The sequence below is a fragment of the Ranitomeya imitator genome, chromosome 4 (assembly GCF_032444005.1).
Source record: "Ranitomeya imitator isolate aRanImi1 chromosome 4, aRanImi1.pri, whole genome shotgun sequence".
Lineage (NCBI taxonomy): Eukaryota > Metazoa > Chordata > Amphibia > Anura > Dendrobatidae > Ranitomeya > Ranitomeya imitator.
The window spans coordinates 244,597,761-244,618,232 of NC_091285.1; the positions used below are offsets into that span (position 1 = coordinate 244,597,761).

The following is a 20,472-nucleotide window of genomic DNA, read 5'->3' on the forward strand; positions in this document are numbered from 1 at the left end:
GAACTGTGTACAATAAAGCCTTATGCACACAACTACATTACAGCTGTAGACAACCTGTGAATAGTATGAAGCTGCGATAAGACATCTATGAGCTTCTTCTGTAGCTTACTCTACAGGTTTATCTTTCCTATTGCTCCATTAGATGCTGTATTACAGAGTTATTTTACTCTGAAGTACAGGGTGACTCACTGGCTACTTTACCGGGAAAAATTGCTGAAACTTCTAAAAAAGCCTGTCGACCGTACAAGTTCGAACTGTGCATAATTTGGTTCATGACCAGTGAAAGAGCAATGAACCTCAGCGACGAAATACGTCCCCAGCACGGTGGCTCAGTGGTTAGCACTGTAGCCTTGCAGGGCTGAAGTCCTGGGTTCAAATCCCACCAAGGACAACATCTGCAAGGAGTTTGTATGTTCTCCCCATATTTGCGTTGGTTTCCTCTGGGTTCTCCCGATTCCTCCCACATTCCAAAGACATACTGATAGGGAAGCTAGATTGTGAGCCCCATCGGGGACAGCGATGATAATGTGTGCAAACTGAGAAGCGCTGCGGAATATGTTAGCGCTATATAAAAATAAAGAATATTTATTTATTATCCTCACTCAGAGTGGTCTCACAGACTTGTTGTCCCACCGGTCGTCTCTACTACAAGATACTTCCTGCTTGCCTTTCTGCCTGTCAGTAGTTCATGTTTCGTGCTTGTATTTCACTCCTCAAAAATTCCTTCTTCCTTTGTTAACAATGTATAGATTGGAGGAGAGTATTTTCATTGTGACAACTTATTGGAAAACTGAGTCCTTGAAGAGGTGCCAAGTGAGTTTCTAAAGAAGTTTGGAAGTTGAAATTCACCATCCAAACCAAGTATTTTGTAATCAACTAACAGGAATACAATCAAACATGCACCACTGAGCAGATGCTATTACTAGCAGAAATCTGGGTCTGACAGATTAGCTAAGTATCTGGGTAATCAAGATAGATGGTCTCTTTTCGAGTCTTTTAGAAGTTACAGACATTTTTCCGGGTAAAGTAGAGAGTACATCACCCTGTATCTTGTAATGCACACCTTGGCTGATTAAGGTCCATAAATGTAGACACTTGGATCTGACTTTTAAAGGCAAGACAGGTGCAAATATGTTCTTTTGGACCCACTCTGTCACGCTACATGCTTATTAGTCCCCTCGTCGGCTACCTAAGAAAAGTTTATGACTCCATAACGCTGGATCCTGAATGGTGCTCTGCTCCTAATCTACATGGAATGTTAATATGAGCTCAGTAGGAAGGAGACGTGGGGCTGTGGGGATACCCCCTTCTGAAAGATGATTCCTATGCAAATTATGGTTACTGTGATAGTAAACCAACCAGAGTGATGAAGAGTAATTGCTTATGAGAGATGATTACTGTGTGCCATTGCAGTCTATTTTAAATCTGCTATTACATGTTCTAATGATGAACCCTGGCATTCCCTTGAATCTCCATGGCCACTGGATCCGTCCTCCAGTAGTTCTAATGCTGTCGATCGAGCATGCTCAGATGTACTTACAAACCCAGACTAAAACATCTGACATCTGTTATGTAGTACATTTCAGCTATGCAATGAAAAAGATCCCACTGATACTAGATTCTTTTATAGCTAATGACCTTGTCTAATTCATGAAAAACAGATGCCCCTATGACCCAGTCAACAAACAACACCAGGCCCTCTCATGGCATTATCATTGCCTTGACAGCCACGTTGTAGCACACCTAAGCTAATCAATGCTCAGTGGGTAAAGAGCTTTCTGGACATAATCAATTCTCAGTTCTGCTATGCTGAGAATTTAAAGGGGTATTCCAATCTCCAAGATCCTATCCCAATGTACACCAAATTCCAAATTATTATGCAAATGATATTTTTCTCGGATTTTCCTAAATGGTCGGTGCAAATGACAGTCAGTCTAATAAAAGTCATCACCCGCTAGATTATACATCAAATTTTATTGAAGAAACCTCCCAATGATAACAGTATAATCACCAAAATGAATAAAAACTCAAAATGCACTGTTCCAAATTATTAGGCACAGTAGAATTTCTATACATTTGATATGTTTTAAAGAACTGAAAATGCTCATTTGTGGAATTTGCAGCATTAGGTCACATTCACTGAACAAAAAAGCTATTTAACTCCAAAACATCCTAACAGGCCAATTTACATGTTAACACAGGACCCTTTCTTTGATATCACCTTCACAATTCTTGAACTTGTGAGTTTTTGGAGAGTTTCTGCTTGTATTTCTTTGCATGAAGTCAGAATAGCCTCCCAGAGCCGCTGTTTTGATGTGAACTGCCTCCCACCCTCATAGATCTTGTGCTTGATGATACTCCAAAGGTTCTCTATAGGGTTGAGGTCAGGGGAAGATGGTGGCCGCCCCATGAGTTTATCTCCTTTTATGCCCATAGCAGCCAATGACTCAGAGGTATTATTTGCAGCATGAGATGGTGCATTGTCATGCATGAAGATGATTTTGCTCCTGAAGGCACCTTTCTGCTTTTTAGACCATGGAAGAAAGTTGTCAGTCAGAAACTCTATATACTTTGCAGAGGTCATTTTTACACCTTCAGGAACCTTAAAGGGCCCTATTCGCTGTTTCCCCATGATCCTGGCCCAAAACATGACTCTTCCACCTCCTTGCTGACGTCGCAGCCTTGTTGGGACATGGTGGCCACCCACCAACCATCTACTACTCCATCCATCTGGACCTTCCAGGGTTGCTGGACACTCATCAGTAAACAAGATTGTTTGAAAATTAGTCTTCATGTATGTCTGGGCCCACTGCAACCGTTTCTGCTTGTGAACACTGTTTAGGGGTGGCCGAATAGTAGGTTTATGCACCACAGCAAGCCTGTGAAGGATCCTACACCTTGAGGTTCGAGGGACTCCAGAGGCACCAGCAGCTTCAAATAACTGTTTGCTGCTTTGTAATGGTATCTTGGCAGCTGTTCTCTTAATCCAATGAATTTGTATGGCAGAGACCTTCCTCATTATGCCTTTATCTGTATGAACTCTGTCTGTGCCCTGTTTCAGTCACAAATCTCTTCACAGTATGATGATCACTCTAAGGGTACCGTCACACAGTGGCATTTTGATCGCTACGACGGCACGATTCGTGACGTTCCAGCGATATAGTTACGATCTCGCAGTGTCTGACACTCTCCTGCGATCAGGGACCCCGCTGAGAATCGTACGTCGTAGCAGATCGTTTGAAACTTTCTTTCGTCGTCTAATGTCCCGCTGTGGCGGCATGATCACATGGTGTAACAAAGGTGTGCACGATATTGTATACGATGTGCGCATAGTAACCATCGGCTTCTACATCGCACATACGTCATGAAATTATCGCTCCAGCGTCGTACATTGCAAAGTGTGACAGCAGTCTACGACGCTGGAGCGATATTGTTACGATGCTGGAGCATCACGGATCGTGCCGTCGTAGTGATCAAAATGCCACTGTGTGACGGTACCCTTAAGTTTTCGTGAAATATCTAATGTTTTCATACCTTGTCCAAGGCATTGCACTATTTAACGCTTTCCAGCAGCAGAGAGATCCTTTTTATTTCCCATATTGCTTGAAAAATGTGGCCTGCTTAATAATGTGGAACATCATTTTTAAGTAGTTTCCCTTTAATTAGGATTACTTGGAAAACTAATTATCACATGTATTTAAGATTGATTTCAGTGATCCAATGAGCCCTGAGAGACAATACCATCCACGAGTTTGTGAAAAACAAAACAATTAAATCTTTATGACACTTAAATCCAATTTGCATAATAATTTGGAACATGGTGCAGCAGGTTTAATAATAATAATAATAATAATAGCAAATACCTCCAATTAGAAAAGTAGTATAGTTCTTCTGATTTTCTATGTCTCTTACCCAATGTGCAGAGCATTGCAGTAGCTTAGGTATCCATGATTACGACCACTCATATGGTGACAGTTAGTTAGCTGGTAGTGGTCATAACCATGGATACTTAAGCTACTGCAATGCTCTGCCTATGAGGTAAGCGACGTAGCTAATCAAATGAACTATACTACATTTGTAATTGTAGTTATTTGCTTATGTTATTATTCTACCTACTAAATAATGGGGTAGGATTTTATACATGGGCTACCCCTTTAAATTGTTAAATGACATTTCTGATATTATATATTCAATTTCAAACTGTATCCAAACTGTAACAAAGTAATGTCAAATAATGGTGATAATGACCTGTGAGCCTCCACGTTTTGATTCTTTTTTTGTTCATTTATGCGTCCCACTTTTTTAGAAATATTCTGTTTCTTTGACTGTTTCTGTGTTGAAGGGACCATGTCCTTAAATATAAAAAAAAAAAATGTGAAAAGAGAACAATAGTGGTAAAAAAAACAAACAAACATGGTTTCAAAGTCACGCCATGTCCATTTACTAGAGAGGACAATAATGGCGTCTGCAAGACAAATGGACACTGTCACTTTGGACAACATGTCATCACAACGCAATCATCATGGAGCAGCGGGGTTGTGATAGATGAGGGATGACAAAGGATTTCATGGTAAATCATAGAACAGGGTTTAGTATTTTTCATGAAGACACCTAGTATTTTCTTATGTCAGAAAACATCTTAAAGGGCATGTTCAGACCTGGCAGATTTGTTGCACCTGAATATCTGTTCCATACATCTGAACGGCAGTGAGTGCCTTATATGAACACACCATACATCTTAGGCTTCAAGCATAAAAATGCTAATACTGCAGTTTACAGTCAGCATACCTTCCTGTATTCAACAAGGGCTGTGGTGTATCTCCTGAAGGAATCATTTGGTGCTGGAACATCTCCTGTCTCCTCAGTTGGCCTGTTTCCAAAAACATCTTCATTTCTCCTAAATATATAAAACATTTCTTATTTCATTTAATGCAGGTTTTATTCCTATCTTATTTTACATATCCCTGATAGGCAAAATATATTGTCCCACATGTTGTTATAAAACTGTGCCGTTGAAAACATAGGATTGTATAAAGAAGTAGTTGGCATCCTGCAAGGTTTTCATTGTTTGTGACTGGAAGGCGGGCTAATTTAGGGGCCAGAGTCTTGCATTTCAAATATCCTGTTTTCTTAGCTACCCCTCCATACAGTACATGGGAAATATTCAGCTTGGATATAATCACCATTTGCCCATTCTTCCAAGCTTGGCTCACTAGACCGAGGTGCTACAATTGACACCTCAGTAGTAGTCTACAATGAGAGTAGGCAGAGGTTATGCTGTAGAGACAGTCATGTAGATGTAGACTTAACTAGTTATTTTACTGATGTTATAGTTTCTCTTACAATTATATATTTCCTTCACATTAATTATATGCACATGAGGAAAAGATGGCAACTAAATATTCAAAACATCTTAATTTACCGTATTTTTCGGACTATAGGACGCACCAGACTATAAGGCGCACCCAGGTTTTAGAGGTGGAAAATAGGGAAAAAAATATTTGAAGCAAAAAAATGTGGTAAAATATCTAATAACATAAATAACATACTATTATATGTGGTGTTATTATATATAATAGTATGTTATTATGTTGGAAGCTGCGGGACTAGTATGGTGTCTGTGAAGTACAATATGAAGATGCTGGAGGGTGTGTATAAGAATGAAAGCACCACTCCAGCACTGCAAAATAACACTGGAGTGCTGCTTTTAAATCCAATGGAAGAACTATAACTCCTAGCATGTCCTGCAGATCCTATGAGATGCTGGGAGTTATAGTTCACCAAAGGAGTGGCAGAGTGCTTTATTGTGTTTTGTAAAGACTAACCTCTTAATTGTGGCAGCCAGCCAGCCACTGTGGTGATGTAAAAGCACCCCATGACCGCACACACAGAGCCTTCCCTCTTGTTGCCTTTCCAGCACAGATGTGACAGCACAGGTTATAAGAGGAAGCCAGCAGATTCTAGTGGGGATTTTGAAGGACCTGTGATGATGTCAAGAAGAGGGAGGGCTCTGAGCTGCCATGTGATGCTCCAGCCCGTCCATTTCTGACATCACACAGGTCCTCCTTGTGCACAGCAGTCCAGCCCAGGCAGGTATGCAGCGATCTCATCTCCTCTCCCCTGCCACCCTGCTGCTGCTGCCTCCTCCTCCCCCGGACACAGAGATCTCCCCAGCTGCTGCAGGAATCCAGCGCTGGGGAAACCATGTGTGTCCCTGCAAATGGGGTATTCATTTGCTGCTCCTGGCTCCCTGCTCAGCTGATAGGTGGGCTGGGAAGCAGCTAATGAATATTCACTGCACTTAATCATTGGGACCATGTGGTTTCCCCAGTGCTGATTCCGGGCAGTGGGGGACATTTTTCTGCCTCCTGAAGTGGGATAACAGTGCGATCCCACTCGCCGCTGCCCTCCTCCCCACATGCTACATCCCTACCATAAGATGCACCCACACTTTCCTCCCAAATTTGGAGGAAAAAAAGTGCATCTTATGGTCGGAAAATACGGTATTTAATATCGAGAATGAGCGCTACGTGCAGAAATACACATAAGTACACACCTTGGTGTAACATCCCTGCCGGCATCACTACATGGCTTCCCATATTCCACCAGGCAGATGCACCAACTTACTCACCACTCCAGGCCATGCGGTGAGTTCTTACCTCTGCTTGCTGTTTGCGGTGAGCTCCATGCCCTCTGCTTGTTGTGTGCATACTTCCTGGCTGTATACTTAGGGCAGCAGCGCCTGCCCTTCCTGATGCTTAAAGAGACATTGTGCGTCCCTGTCCCTTAATGTTGCAGTGTCTGAACCTGCTTCTATCTCTAAAGACCTGCAGTGTCTGTACTGACACTAATCTCGACAAAACCTGCAGTATCTCAACCAGCACCTATCTCTATTCTGTTGTCTCTACACAATGTTAGTGATCTTTGTGTACACTTGTTACTTCATTATAAGTACCTGTGTGTGTCTGGTCCTGTTTGTGCTGCTTGTACCTGTCCTGGTATTGGTCTAGTGTGAACTCTATCCTGTCCTGTGTGTTCTTGTCCTTCTTATGGGGCTGGTTGACCGCACCTGCGGTGTACTGCTTGACTGCGTGTGTAGTTTCCTGCTTGACCGTGTCTGTGGTTTCCTTGCTTGTCCCCACCTGCGACTCTGCATCTGTACCGCACCTGTGGCTCTGCATCTCTACCAAAACCTGCGGCTCTGTATCTGTATAGCACCTGCGGATCTGCATCTGTACCGCACCTGTGGCTCTGCATTTCTACTAAAACCTGCGGCTCTGTATCTGTATAGCACCTGCGGCTCTGCATCTGTACAGCACCTGCGGATCTGCATCTCTACCACACCTGCGGCTCTGCATCTGTATAGCACCTGTGGCTCTGCATTTGTACAACACCTGTGGCTCTGCATCTGTATAGCACCTGTGGCTCTGCCTCTCCACCGCACCTGCAGCTCTGCATCTATACAGCACCTGTGGCTCTGCATCTGTGCAGCCCCTGCGGTTCTGCATCTGTACAGCACCTGCAGATCTGCATCTCTACCACACCTGCAGATCTGCATCTCTACCGCACCTGTGGCTCTGCATTTGTACAGCACCTATGGCTCTGCATTTGTACAGCACCTGTGGCTCTGCCTCTCCACCGCACCTGCAGCTCTGCATCTGTACAGCACCTGTGGCTCTGCATCTGTGCAGCCCCTGCGGTTCTGCATCTGTACAGCACTTGCGGCTCTACATCTGTAATTTGCCTGTATTCCAGCCGTGTCCACCTGTACCTCACCCGTGTCTGCCAGTACTTGCCTATCTATACATCAGCTGAGCCAGACAGTATACCTACAGTACTTGACTTCACCTGTTGTTACAGTGTCCTGTCCCCTTGGGGGTCAGCTGCTATTGCCAGACGCTGCCATGGAGTGGTACCTGGCAGCTACCTGCCGCACAAGCCTGACCTCACTACTAGAGGCCCTAGTGGTAACCAAGGTAGCTGCTTAGTCGTGCCCCTCTGGGGTAAGTCTGGTTACGGCACAGTGGGGCAACAATCCTCGCGTGTGCCAACCAGTCTAGGATTGAGTGTTACACTTGGCATGCTGACAATGAGGCCAGTAATGGTTATCTGGTTATCTAACAAATGTTCTGCTACGCCGAATGTACTTAGGTACGCAAGTGTTAAACAATAACTTCCCAGATATGCTCAATGGGAGACATATACAGAGACACTGCAGACCATGATAGTATGATTGGGCCACACAGGCTGCTCATTTTAGCGCAAACAACATTTAGCCTGGCATTGTTGTGTTAAGAAAAATGTCTTCTGGGAAACATTGTAGGTACTACTCTTAGTGTATCTGGAATAAAGACTAGAGGGGTCGGTCTGGCTACCATACATTATGCCACGCCACACTATAATACACAAAGTAGGACAGGTGTGATGATCCCTCATGAAAGCTCTCATAGTGTTGCACATGTGGTCTCCAGCTCAATCTTTGATAATCACAGTATCCAACATAAAAGCAGGACTCATCATTTCATTGCCAATACGGTTTTACTGCAGCCTGTATGGGTCCATGGCTAGAGAGAACTGTAAAGCCAGCTGATTATATAATGGTATTGAGTAGAGGTAAGTGAACCAGAACTGTAAAACTTGGGGTTCGTACTGGATGCCTAGTATCTGGTGCTGAACTCTGACTTCTCCCAGAAGTCCGGGTTAATGTTCGGAGTTCCGGGTGAAGTACAGGAGGAGAGAGAGGATTCTGTGGGGGTATTCTGCTTCCTTTGGCAGCCCCCTAGCACTTATTATGACCATTTCACAACACCAAATATCGGGTCCCCATTGACTTCTGTTGGGTTCGAGTTTTCGTTAAAGTTTGGGTAGATTTCTCGTACACGAACCGAACTTTGGACTAATGTTCGGTCAAACCTGAACTTCCACAGGTCGACTCATCCGTAGCCTTGAGAAAATTGCAGTGGGATGGGAATTCTCCAATACTGCGCTGCCCAGTAGGGCATCCTTCTGAAAAGATCATGGAACAAATTATCAATACATGTTCTTTCTTTTGGAAATTATAGGCCTTTTGTCCCACGAAAACATGCTATATGATTAAAAGTTTGTTGTTCTGTGCATTTTCAAGTGAATTTCAAAAAGATTAACTTTTTTTGGTCAAGACTTATGTCAAAAAACTGTCAGTGCTGTCTAGAATCAGGCTTCAGTTTGCTATTATTTCACTGAATAAAAATAGAATTATATTACAAATTAATACCCTGTAATTCTTGTGCAGGGAGAAAAAGAAAATCGATAGGCAGGTGGTTGTCAACATTTCACTCTCTTTGTCCTACTGTAAGATGACAGTTTATTGATTCAAATCTATTTCTCGACTTCAATTTAGAAATCAATTTCACAAAGTGAAGGCAAGACCCATAACCTGCAGAACTATTTTTTATTTGATACAAAATTGCATATATTACAGAATGTACGATACTCCAGAATAATAATTTAATTATCCATGTCACGGAAGTTATTCCTTGTTACTATACAAAATTAATGGTATAAATTCATTTTTTTACCCAATGCATGAAAAGTCAATGCCCTGTAACTAATATCAAGCTGGTTCTAATTTTATTTCAATTGCAAATCCTCCATCTGTGTGATAAGAACACAGATGGACTCTTGCTAGAACCTTTGCATAAACAAAACATTACTTTGTTATGTATTACTTATTACTTTGTATGCATTCATCATATAAACAGTCATAAATAAAGATATGGTTTCCTAGGAAACAATACAAAACTGCTACAAATCCAGATTTAAAAAAAAAAGAGTTGTCAATACTAGAGTTGAGCGACTTTTACTTTTTTAGGATCGAGTTGGATTTCGCGAAACCCGACTTTCTCAAAAGTCGGGTTGGGTGAAATCGGCCGATTATTTCGAAAAGTTGGGGGTCGGACGAAACACGAAACCCAATGCAAGTCAATGGGGAATCAAAGTCGGCAGTGAGTGGAGGACAGGAAAACACCTACAGTGTCCATTTTAAAGCCAAAAACATCAATTCGTATTACTGAAGGTTGTCAATCTTAATTACCTTTATGATAATAGTTAGGCATTGAAAACAAGGGCTCATTTGGCTAAAGTTGTGGAGGGGGGGGGGGAGGTGGTAGGGCTGGCTCAAGATTTTTGTGGGCCCGGGAAACGCGGAATACGTTACGGCGGTGGAGCAGGGAGAGGTAAGTATTTCAACTTTGCAAGTGCTGCGATCCTGAGCAAGCAGGGGGGGCCCACTAGTTGGCACTGGCACAGGGCCCCTCATAGTACGGCGGTGTGTTTGACGGTGGGCGGCGCCTCCCACTGCCAGAGACACTTTTGCGTACTATGAGGGGCCCTGTGCCAGTGCCAACGAGTATGCCCCCCCCTACCTGATGAAGGAACCTGCACTTTCATCTGCACCTTCCTCTTTGTCCCCGTGTAAGGTGGTATAGTATGCGGGAAGGGGAACCTGACTTTCAGCAGGGTCAGATTCTGGCTGTGTAGAGTGCATGGGGAATGTAGTGGTCTGGGTCAATCTACCAGCAGACTCATCTAGCAGTGGCTGGCCAATGGGCAGGATGAGGAGGAAACACAGATATAGGCCCAAATAATAAAGTAGGCTAAATGCAGTTCAAAAGTGGTAACAGGACTAAACAGGCGGCATTGCTTTGTTCAGTGGAGGAGAAAAGCAAGGAGCGGCAGACACCGTTGGTAGGCCAAACCAAACAAGTAGGCCAAATGCAGTTTAATATCTTAAACAGGATGAAAATTGAGGCTAGGCTTTGTTCAGTGTAGGAGAAAAGCAAGGAGCGGCAGACACCGTTAGTAGGCCCAACCAAACAAGTAGGACAAATGCAGTTTAATATCTGAAACAGGATGAAAAATGAGGCTCAGCTTTGTATTTCCCTTTATATCGTTGATCCAGGAGGCAGGCCAACCAGTAATCGTCATAGGTCATCATTTTTATAATGCGGGGGTCCCTTTTTAGGATATGCAAGGCATAATCAGCCATGTGGGCCAATGTTCCAGGTGTCAATTCACTGCTTGTGCTAGGTTGAGGAGCACTTTCTTTAAAATCAACATCACTTGTCTCCCGCAAAAACCCTGTACCTGACCTTGGAACGCTACCAGTTTCTATTGCCCCCTGAGAAGCATCCTCCTCCCATAAATATTCATCCCAATCATCCTCCTCCTTATCTGCCACCTCGTCCAGGAGAGTTCCCTGAGCAGACAATGGCTGACTGTCATCAAGGCTTCCCTCCTCCTCAGCTGCAGACGCCTGCTCCTTAATGTGCGTCAAACTTTGCATCAGCAGACGCATTAGTGGGATGCTCATGCTTATGATGGCGTCGTCTGCACTTACCAGTCATGTGCATTCCTCAAAACACTGAAGGACTTGACAGAGGTCTTGTAGCTTGGACTTGACAGAGGTCTTGTAGCTTCGACCACTGCACACCAGACAACTCCATGTCTGCCATCCAACTGCCTGCCCGTGTATGTGTATCCTCCCACAAATACATTACAGCACGCCTCTGTTCGCACAGCCTCTGAAGCATGTGCAGTGTGGAGTTCCACCTTGTTGCAATGTCGATTATTAGGCGATGCTGGGGAAGATTCAGCGATTGCTGATGGTTCAGCATACGGCTGGAGTGTACGGGCGACCGGCGAATGTGTGAGCAAAGTCTTCGCACCTTCAAGAGCAGGGCTGGTAACCCCGGATAATTTTTCAGGAAGCACTGCACCACCAGGTTCAAGGTGTGAGCCAGGCAAGGTATGTGTTTCAGTTCTGAAATGGCTATGGCAGCCATAAAATTCCTTCCGTTATCACTGACTACCTTGCCTGCCTCAAGATGTACACTGCCCAGCCATGACTGAGTTTCTTGCCGCATGTACTCGGCCAGTACTTCCGCAGTGTGTCTGTTGTCGCCCAAACACTTCATTTCCAACACAGCCTGCTGACGCTTACCACTAACTGTTCCATAATGTGACACCTCGTGTGCAACACTGGCAGCTGCGGATGGAGTGGTCGGGCGACTGCGCTCTGTGGATGAGCTTTCGCTTCTGGAGGAGGAGGAGGAGGCGGGGTGTCGAACGCCTACTGCCAACTGTTTCCTAGACCATGGGCTAGGCAGAACTGTCCCACTATGGCTGTCCCCTGTGGACCCTGCATCCACCACATTAACCCAGTGCGCCGTGATGGACACTTAACGTCCCTGGCCATGCCTACTGGTCCATGCATCTGTTGTGAAGTGCACCTTTCTACTGACTGATTGCCTGAGTGCATGGACAATGCGGTCTTTGACATGCTGGTGGAGGGCTGGGATGGCTTTTCTCGCAAAGAAGTGTCGACTGGGTAGGTTATAGCGTGGTACTGCGTAGGCCATCAGGGCTTTGAATGCTTTGCTTTCAACCAACCGCTAGGGCATCATCTCTAACGAGATTAGTCTAGCGATGTGGGCGTTCAAACCCTGTGTACGCGGATGAGAGGATGAGTACTTCCTTTTCCTAACGAGAGTCTCTTGTAGGGTGAGCTGGACTGGAGAGCTTCATATGGTGGAACTAGCGGGGGTGGAGGTGGACATGACAGATTGAGAGAGGGTTGGTGATGGTATTCTTGATGTTGGCCTACCTACAGTGAATCCTACCAAGAACCTTATGATTCCCTGACAGATTTGGCCTTGCGACGATACCTCCACATTTGCTATTGGTGGTGTCCTAACCAGTGGGCTTACAGTGAGGGAAGCAATGTAGCGTTGCTGACTACCTTCATTCTGAGCGGGTGCACCAACGGTACGGGACGTTTGGTAGTTGGTTCAGGCTTGCAAGTGCATGCTGGGTAAATGTCTACGCATGCACGTTGTATTTAAATTTTGGACATTATTCCCTCTGCTAAAGGTCTCTGAGCATTTCTTACAGATAACTTTGCGCTGATCATTCGGATCTTGGTTAAAAAATTCACTCACTGCACTCTTCCTCCTATCGAATACCTTTTCAGGCATTGCACGTTGTTCTCCTTTCACCGGATGACCACGCTGTCCTAAAAGTGTTTTTGGTTTTGTTAAACGTTTTTGGCCAGTTACGGGCCTGCCAGATGAAAGCTGTTGCGATGTAGATGCCTGCTGCGGATCATCCTCCTCCGCTTCAGAGCTACTGCCAGCGGCACCCTGCTCCCCCAATGGCTGCCAATCTGGGCCAACAACTGGGTCATCTATCACCTCCTCTTCAATGTCATGTGCACCTTCCTCTGTGTCACCGTGTAAGGTGCTATAGCGTTCGGGACGGGGCATCATAGTCTCATCAGGGTCAGATTCTGGCTCAGTACACTGCGAGGGCAATGTAGTGATCTGAGTCAATGGAACAGCATAATAATCTAGCTGTGGCATCTGTGCACTCCATGTCCGATTCATCTTGTAATGGCCTGTTAAATATTTTCCTTTCTAACCCTGGCACGGTATGTGTAAAGAGCTCCATGGAGTAAACTGTAGTGTCGCCTGCCGCATCCTTCACTTTTGCTTTGGGTGAAGGACACAAGAAAGCGACTTGTTCCTGACCGGGAGCATCCACTGACGACTCGCTGCTTTTATATTTCAAACTTTCTGAAGAGGAGGCGAAAGAGCTAGAGGCTGAGTCAGCAAGGAAAGCCAAAACTTTTTCCTGCTTCTCCGGCTTTAAAAGCGGTTTTCCTACTCCCAGAAAAGGGAGCCTTCGAGGCCTTGTGTAGCCAGGTGATGACGCTGGCTCAACACCTCGAGCCTTAGGTGCTATTTTGCTTCTCCCACTACCACCAGATGCTCCACCATCACCACCACCATCAGTACCAGCTGGCAATGACCGCCCACGGCCTCTTCCACCAGACTTCCTCATTTTTTGGGAAAATCTAATCAAAATAACAACCGTTATATGGTACTATTAAACAAGGTAGAAAGTGTATATAAACTTGTTGACAATTTAAATCTCCCTTTTTGGGGGGGGGGGGGGGGGGAGACTGCAGCAAAAAACAGGCCCTGTGTATTACACTACACAATGTAAGTGGCAGATCGTGGCTGGCAGATATACGACAAACAGAACTGACATATAGAAACTTGTTGTCAATTTAAATCTCCCTTTTTTGGGGGGGAGACTGCAGCAAAAAACAGGCCCTGTGTATTACACTACACAATGTAAGTGGCAGAACGTGGCTGGCAGATATACGAAAAACAGAACTGACGTATAGAACCTTTTTGGCAATTTAAATCTCTCTTTTTTGGGGGGAGACTGCAGCAAAAAACAGGCCCTGTGTATCACACTACACAATGTAAGTGGCAGAAAGTGGCTGGCAGATATACGACAAACAGAACTGACGTATAGAAACTTGTTGTCAATTTAAATCTCTCTTTTTTTTTGGGGGGGGGAGACTGCAGCAAAAAACAGGCCCTGTGTATTACACTACAGAATGTAAGTGGCAGAACGTGGCTGGAAGATATACGACAAACAGAACTGACGTATAGAAACTTGTTGTCAATTTAAATCTCCCTTTTTTTGGGGGGGGGGAGACTGCAGCAAAAAACAGGCCCAGTGTATTACACTACACAATGTAAGTGGCAGAACGTGGCTGGAAGATATATCAAAAAATACAAGGGCTGTAGTACAATTTCAATCTCCCTACAATGATCAAGTATGGCAGCAATAAAAAGGACTGCTGCACACAAAAGTGTGGACAAAGAAACAAGAGAACTGTGCAGAAAGGAGCAACAGGATTTTTGCTTTTAAAAAAGCAGTTGGTTTGCACAGCGGCGTACAAACAGGGAGCCTTATAAGGCAGCATAATAAGCTACAGCGCTGATGTACAAAAGAAAACTCCACTGTCCCTGCAAAGAAAAGGTGGTGTTGGACAGTGGAAATCGCTACAGCACAAGCGGTTTGGGGGTTAATGTACCCTGCCTAACGCTATCCCTTCTTCTGATGAAGCTGCAGCAACCTCTCCCTATGCTCAGATCAGCAGCAGTAAGATGGCGGTCGGCGTGCACGCCCCTTTATAGCCCCTGTGACGCTGCAGAAAGTAAGCCAATCACTGTCATGCCCTTCTCTAAGATGGTGGGGACCGAGACCTATGTCATCACGCTGCCCACACTCTGCGTCCGCCTTGGTTGGATGAGAAATGGCGCTGAAAGAGTCATACGAAACGCGACTTTGGCGCGAAGATCGCTGACCTTATGGCCGATCCCACACTAGGATCGGGTTGAGTTTCACGAAACCCGACTTTGCCAAAAGTCGGCGATTTTTTAAATTGTCCGATCCGTTTCGCTCAACCCTAGTCAACACAAATAAATAAAATAATTCTGATCTGTACAAGGATTTTCAGCGACCCCCAAAACTGCTCATATTTTGGGGGATTTCCTCAAAATTGCACACGTTATTCAGCGTATGCACAGACATGTTCCCAACATATACATGGTGAATGCTGATTATGCAAACCTTAAATGTATCCATACTTTCTAACAGCCTAAATGCCAGTGCAGTGTCCTTTTGGTATACATATGGCCGTATGCACTGTATTATATTGTAAGATAAACTTTCATTCCAATTTTTTTCTTTCGGCATTCTCAATTGAAATCTTTTGATAGATCAGACTTTTATGAACACAATGATGCCAAATAGGATTTTTAAAAAATTTTTAAATGACTTTATTTTGTAAAGGTTAAAAGAGGGTTATTAAAACGTTTATATTTTACATTTCTTTAGTTCTGTTATCTATTTTTTTTACTTTATTTTTTTATTTCCCTCATGGGACTTAAACCTACAGTTTATACTATAGCATTGCACAATATAATAAAATTACTGTACTTCTATGAAGCTCGAATGGCAGTTATGCCTGATATGGCAACTGTGAGGCAGTGACTGGTGTTACCTGTAGGGATCGCTGAATGTTTTCTCCAGGATGCGAACACGGAGGCGTATTGAGGTCATGTGAGGACATTGCAGTCACAGGCAAAACTGTGGTTGCAGTTCGTTTCACTCCAGGCCGGGTCTTACTTGTGGTCTGCCACCACTGGTTTGTTTGTAAAAACCCCTGCAGCAGAGCATTGGGTGTCAGTATCACAGTGGACTTTGCAGCAAGCAAAGCAGACAGCTCTACAAAAGCTGAGATCTGTGTGAGAGCAACACAGAGCCCAGCAGAGCGAACTCCTGGCACCCGCAGCATACACAGCGGTGCAGTCGCCCACGGCAACTGGTCAGAGGTGGACCGACATATTTAGGGACTGTAATCTGGAGGCTAAGGTTCCCAACTGCGATCCAGAGGATATCGTTTACTATGTAGAGCTGTAAGTTGGACATTAACATTGTGTTTTTGTGAGTTGGACATTTAATGCTGTGAAGTAAACGCGTTAGAGAGACTTTTTGCTTGAAATGTGATGGGTCCCTGCCTCATCACTGCGTAAGTGTGCTACCAATGCACTACACAACCCATCAGTTTCCTGCAATTACACCAAGGGGGAATAGTCGAAGCCAAAGTAGGCACGCCCCAGTAGTAACATCATTTACAGGGGTTTATCCAATCCCAAACGCAAATATTTGCATTTGCTCCTGCAATATTTTTTTATGCTTGTTTCTTCTTTTTCTTCCTCAACATTTTTGGTTCAGTGCCAACATGTTGCCAAGATATCTGATCTGCTCCATCTATGCCTGCACATATAGTACAATGATACCACATTCCCCATAAAAAAAAACCGTCACCATATCCCCCATATAGTATGATGTCATCACATCCTCTATACAGTATGATGCCACCACATTCTCTATACAGTATGCCACCACATCCGCCATATAACATAATGCATAATGATTCCATGGTATTGTAAATCCATCCCATAGAGTTAAGACCAGCGCTATGTAGTAAAATGTTACCACATCCCCCATACAGTATGATTCCCCCACACAAGTTTTGATTAGATGAGCTAATGCATGAGTGACACAGACAATGAAGTCTACAAGTGATATTGATCCCCAGAGCTTACATTGGGTATCAGTGTCACTTACCAACTTTCTTCCACTGTATAGTATATGTGCCCGCTTATTTAATGAAAATCGTACAGCTCTCACTGTGCCTGCTTTGGGTAGCCAGAAGTTGAGTATCAGTCAGCATGACATTAACAGTGCAGAGTGGAAGAGAAGGAACTGCTATGTTGACAGGACATGGCAAGAAGAAGGAAAATCTCAGCCATGTGTGGTCACATGACGGCTAATGGCAGGAGAAGATCAGTGCACTGGAGGAGATGCAGGTAGTTAACCACTACCTGCCCACTAGTGCAGAACTGCAAAGGGAAAAAAGTCCCATAAAATCTAAATGCCATTGTCAGAGATTGACAGCAACATTTAAATGATTAAAGGGACTCTGTCACCCCCCTCCAGCCGTTAGAAACTGAAAGAGCCACCTTGTGCAGCAGTAATGCTGCATTCTGACAAGGTGGCTCTTTTAGTTATTGGTTCTAGTTCCATTATATTCTTCCTGAGCACCGGTGCCCAAAACTGCACACAGTAGTCCATGTGCGGTCTGACCAGGGATTTGTACAGAGGCAGTATAATACTCTCATCATGTGTATCCAGACCTCTTTTAATGCATCCCATGATCCTGTTCGCCTTGACAACCACTGCCTGGCACTGGCTGCTCCAGGTAAGTTTATCATTAACTAGGATCTCCAAGTCCTTCTCCATGTCAGATTTACCCAGTGGTTTCCCATTCAATGTGTAATGGTGATATTGATTCCTTCTTCCCATGTGTATAACCTTACATTTATCATTGTTAAACCTCATCTGCCACCTTTCAGCCCAAGTTTCCAACTTATCCAGATCCATCTATAGCAGAATACCATCTTCTCTTGTATTGACTGCTTTACATAGTTTTGTATCATCTGCAAAAATCAATATTTTACTGTGTCAACCTACTACCAGATCGTTAATAAATATGTTGAAGACAATAGGTCCCAACACCGACCCCTGCGGTACCCCATTGGTCACAGCGACCCAGTTAGAGAATATACCATTTATAACCACCCTCTGCTTTCTATCACTAAGCCAGTTACTTACCCATTTACACACATTTTCCCCCAGACCAGCATTCTCATTTTGTATACCAACCTCTTGCGTGGCACGGTATCAAACACTTTGGAAAAATCAAGATATACCACGTCCAATGACTCACATTTGTCCATTCTATAGCTCACCACTTCATAAAAATTGACTAGATTGGTTTGACAGGAGCGATTCCTCATAAACTCATGCTGATACGGAGTTAAACAGTTATTCTCATTGAGATAATCCAGAATAACACCCCTCAGAAACCTTTCAAATATTTTACCAACAAATAGAGGTTAGACTTACTGGCCTATAATTTCCAGGTTCACATTTGCTATGCGCCAGTCCTTGTGGAACAGACCCCGTCGCTATAGAGTCCCTAAATATAAGAAATAATGGCTTGTCTATTATACTACTTAGTATACTTCTTATGTCTACTTAGTTATCTTAGTACTCGTGGGGGTATGCCACCCGGACCCAGAGATTTATCTATTTTAATCTTATTTAGCCGGTTTTGCAACTCTTCTTGGGTTAGATTGGTGACCCATAATATAGGGTTTTCTTTGTCTCTCGGCATTTCACCTAGCAGTTCATTTTCCACCATTAATACCGTGGAGAAGAAGGTGTTTAATATATTAGCTTTATCCTAGTCATCTACAGCCATTCATTCCTCACAATTTCTTAAGGGGCCTACATTTTCACTTATGCTCCGTTTACTATTGATATAGTTTAAGAACCGTTTGGGATTTACTCTCCTTAGCAATGTGCTTATCTTTTCCTTTTTGGCAGCTTTAATTAGTTTTTTATATAAAGTATTTTTCTCCCTATAGTTTCCTTGTGATCCTCCTTGAGATGGTTCTACTCTTTCATTGGAGTCCAGCTGTGTTTAATTAAACTGATAGGACTTGATTTGGAAAGGCACACACTTGTCTATATAAAACCTAACAGCTCACAGTGCATGTCAGACCAAATGAGAATCATAAGATCAAAGGAACTGGCCAAGGAGCTCAGAGACAGAATTGTGGCAAGGCACAAATCTGGCCAAGGTTACAACATAATTTCTGCAGTATTCAAGGTTCCTAAGAGCACTCCATAATCCTTAAATAGAAGAATTTTGGGACCAACAGAAGTCTTCCTAGATCTGGCCGTCCAGCCAAACTGCACAATCGTGGGAGAAGAGCCTTGGTGACAGAGGTAAAGAAGAACCCCAAGATCACTGTGGCTGAGCTCCAGAGATGCAGTAGGGAGATGGGAGAAAGTTCTACAAAGTCAACTATCATGGCAGCCTTCCAACAGTAGGGCCTTTATGGCAGAGTGGCCTGACGGAAGCCTCTCCTCAGTGCAAGACATATAAAAGCCCGCATAAAGTTTGCTAAAAAAAACACAAGAAGGACTCCCAGACTATGAGAAATAACATTCTCTGGTCTGATGAGACAAACACAGACCTTTTTGGTGATAATTCTAAGCGGCATGTGTGGAGAAATCTAGGCACTGCTCATCATCTGCCCAATACAATCCCAACAGTGAAACATGGTGGTGGCAGCATCATGCTATGGGGGTGTTTTCAGCTGTAGGGACAGGACAACTGGTTGTCATTAAAGGAAAAATCAGTGCGGTCAAGTACAGAAATATCCTGGATGAAAACCTCTTCCAGAGTGCTCTGGACCTAGGACTTGGCTGAAGGTTCACCTTCCAACAAAACAATAACCTTTAGCACACAGGTAAAATAATACAGGAGTGGCTTCAGAACAACTCCGTGACCATTCTTGACTGGCCCAGCCAGAGCCCTGAACTAAACCCAATTGAGCATCTCTGGAGAGACCTGAAAATGGCTGTCCACCAATGTTCACCATCCAACCTGACAGGACTGGAGAGAATCTGCAAGGAAGAATATCAGATGATCCCATAATCCCAGTGTGAAAAACTTGTATCATTCCCAAGACGACTCATGGCTGTACTAGCTCAAAAGGGTGCTTCTACTCAACAATGACCAAAGGGTCTGAATACTTTTGACCTTGTGATATTTCAGTTTTTCTTTATTAAAGGGAACCTGTCACCCCCAAAATCGAAGGTGAGCTAAGCCCACCAGCATCAAGGGTTTATCTACAGCATTCTAGAATGCTATAGATAAGTCCCCGATGTATCCTGAAATAAGAGAAAAAGAGGTTAGATTTTACTCACCTGGGCGGGCAGTCTGATCCGATGGGCGTCGCGGTCTGGTCCGGGGCCTCCCATCTTCATAGGATGACGTCCTTTTCTTGTCTTCACGCTGCGGCTCCAGCACAAGCGTACTTTGTCTGCTCTGTTGAGGGCAGAGCAAAGTACTGCAGTGTGCAGGCACCGGGAAAGGTCAGAGAGGCCCGGCGCCTGTGTACTGCAGTACTTTGCTCTGCCCTCAACAGGGCA

General features: G+C 44.1%; 1 protein-coding gene across 6 annotated transcripts in view; it reads right to left on the reverse strand.

Annotated features, from left to right (window-relative positions):
• CFAP54 (cilia and flagella associated protein 54) overlaps positions 1-20,472 on the reverse strand; it is a 752,512-nt gene that overhangs the window by 398,656 nt on the left and 333,384 nt on the right. For all 6 annotated transcript variants that reach the window (XM_069764454.1, XM_069764457.1, XM_069764455.1 and 3 more), the window contains 2 exons: positions 4,789-4,897; positions 4,249-4,352 (listed from right to left, as the gene is read on the reverse strand). In XM_069764454.1, the coding sequence (XP_069620555.1) occupies positions 4,249-4,352; positions 4,789-4,897 (213 nt within the window). The remainder of the gene's footprint in view (positions 1-4,248; positions 4,353-4,788; positions 4,898-20,472) is intronic.